Genomic DNA, 390 nt, shown 5'->3' with positions numbered 1-390 from the left:
CTACGTATGCATGATTGACTCTTGTCCCGTCAATGATTTGCATACCATTATCCGCGTGCAGTCAGGGCTGCATGCGAGCTCAACAGCGGGGAATTAATGAGAACATTTTCTGCCCAACTCACTGGCGGCCGCCTGATCCTCGCCCTTGCTTGCAGGCGGGCGGTTCCTGCAGTGCGACTGTCGCGTGGCCTGGATAACGGAGTGGATTCGCGACTACGACCTGCAGGTGACGTCGCGCGAACGCAACCCCCAGTTCTGCGGGCAGCCCCCGGAGCTTCGGGAGCGTTCGTTCTACCAGGTGAACCCCAACGAGCTCGCCTGCAACGCCTCCGTCACCGAGGACCCGCTGTTGCCTCCCTCAGAAGCCGCTGCTACTACCACTTCCGTCAG

General features: G+C 60.5%; 1 protein-coding gene across 1 annotated transcript in view; it reads left to right on the top strand.

Annotated features, from left to right (window-relative positions):
* LOC119586778 overlaps positions 1-390 on the top strand; it is a 57,084-nt gene that overhangs the window by 49,609 nt on the left and 7,085 nt on the right. Inside the window, exon 7 of the mRNA XM_037935499.1 lies at positions 156-390. This exon is cut by the window's right edge and continues 109 nt beyond it. Within this exon, the coding sequence (XP_037791427.1) occupies positions 156-390 (235 nt within the window). The remainder of the gene's footprint in view (positions 1-155) is intronic.

This window comes from Penaeus monodon, chromosome 22 (genome assembly GCF_015228065.2).
Source record: "Penaeus monodon isolate SGIC_2016 chromosome 22, NSTDA_Pmon_1, whole genome shotgun sequence".
In the NCBI taxonomy this organism is placed as follows: Eukaryota; Metazoa; Arthropoda; class Malacostraca; order Decapoda; family Penaeidae; genus Penaeus; species Penaeus monodon.
The sequence above is the reverse complement of the archived record's forward strand: the minus strand, read 5'-3'. Positions and strand labels throughout refer to the sequence as shown.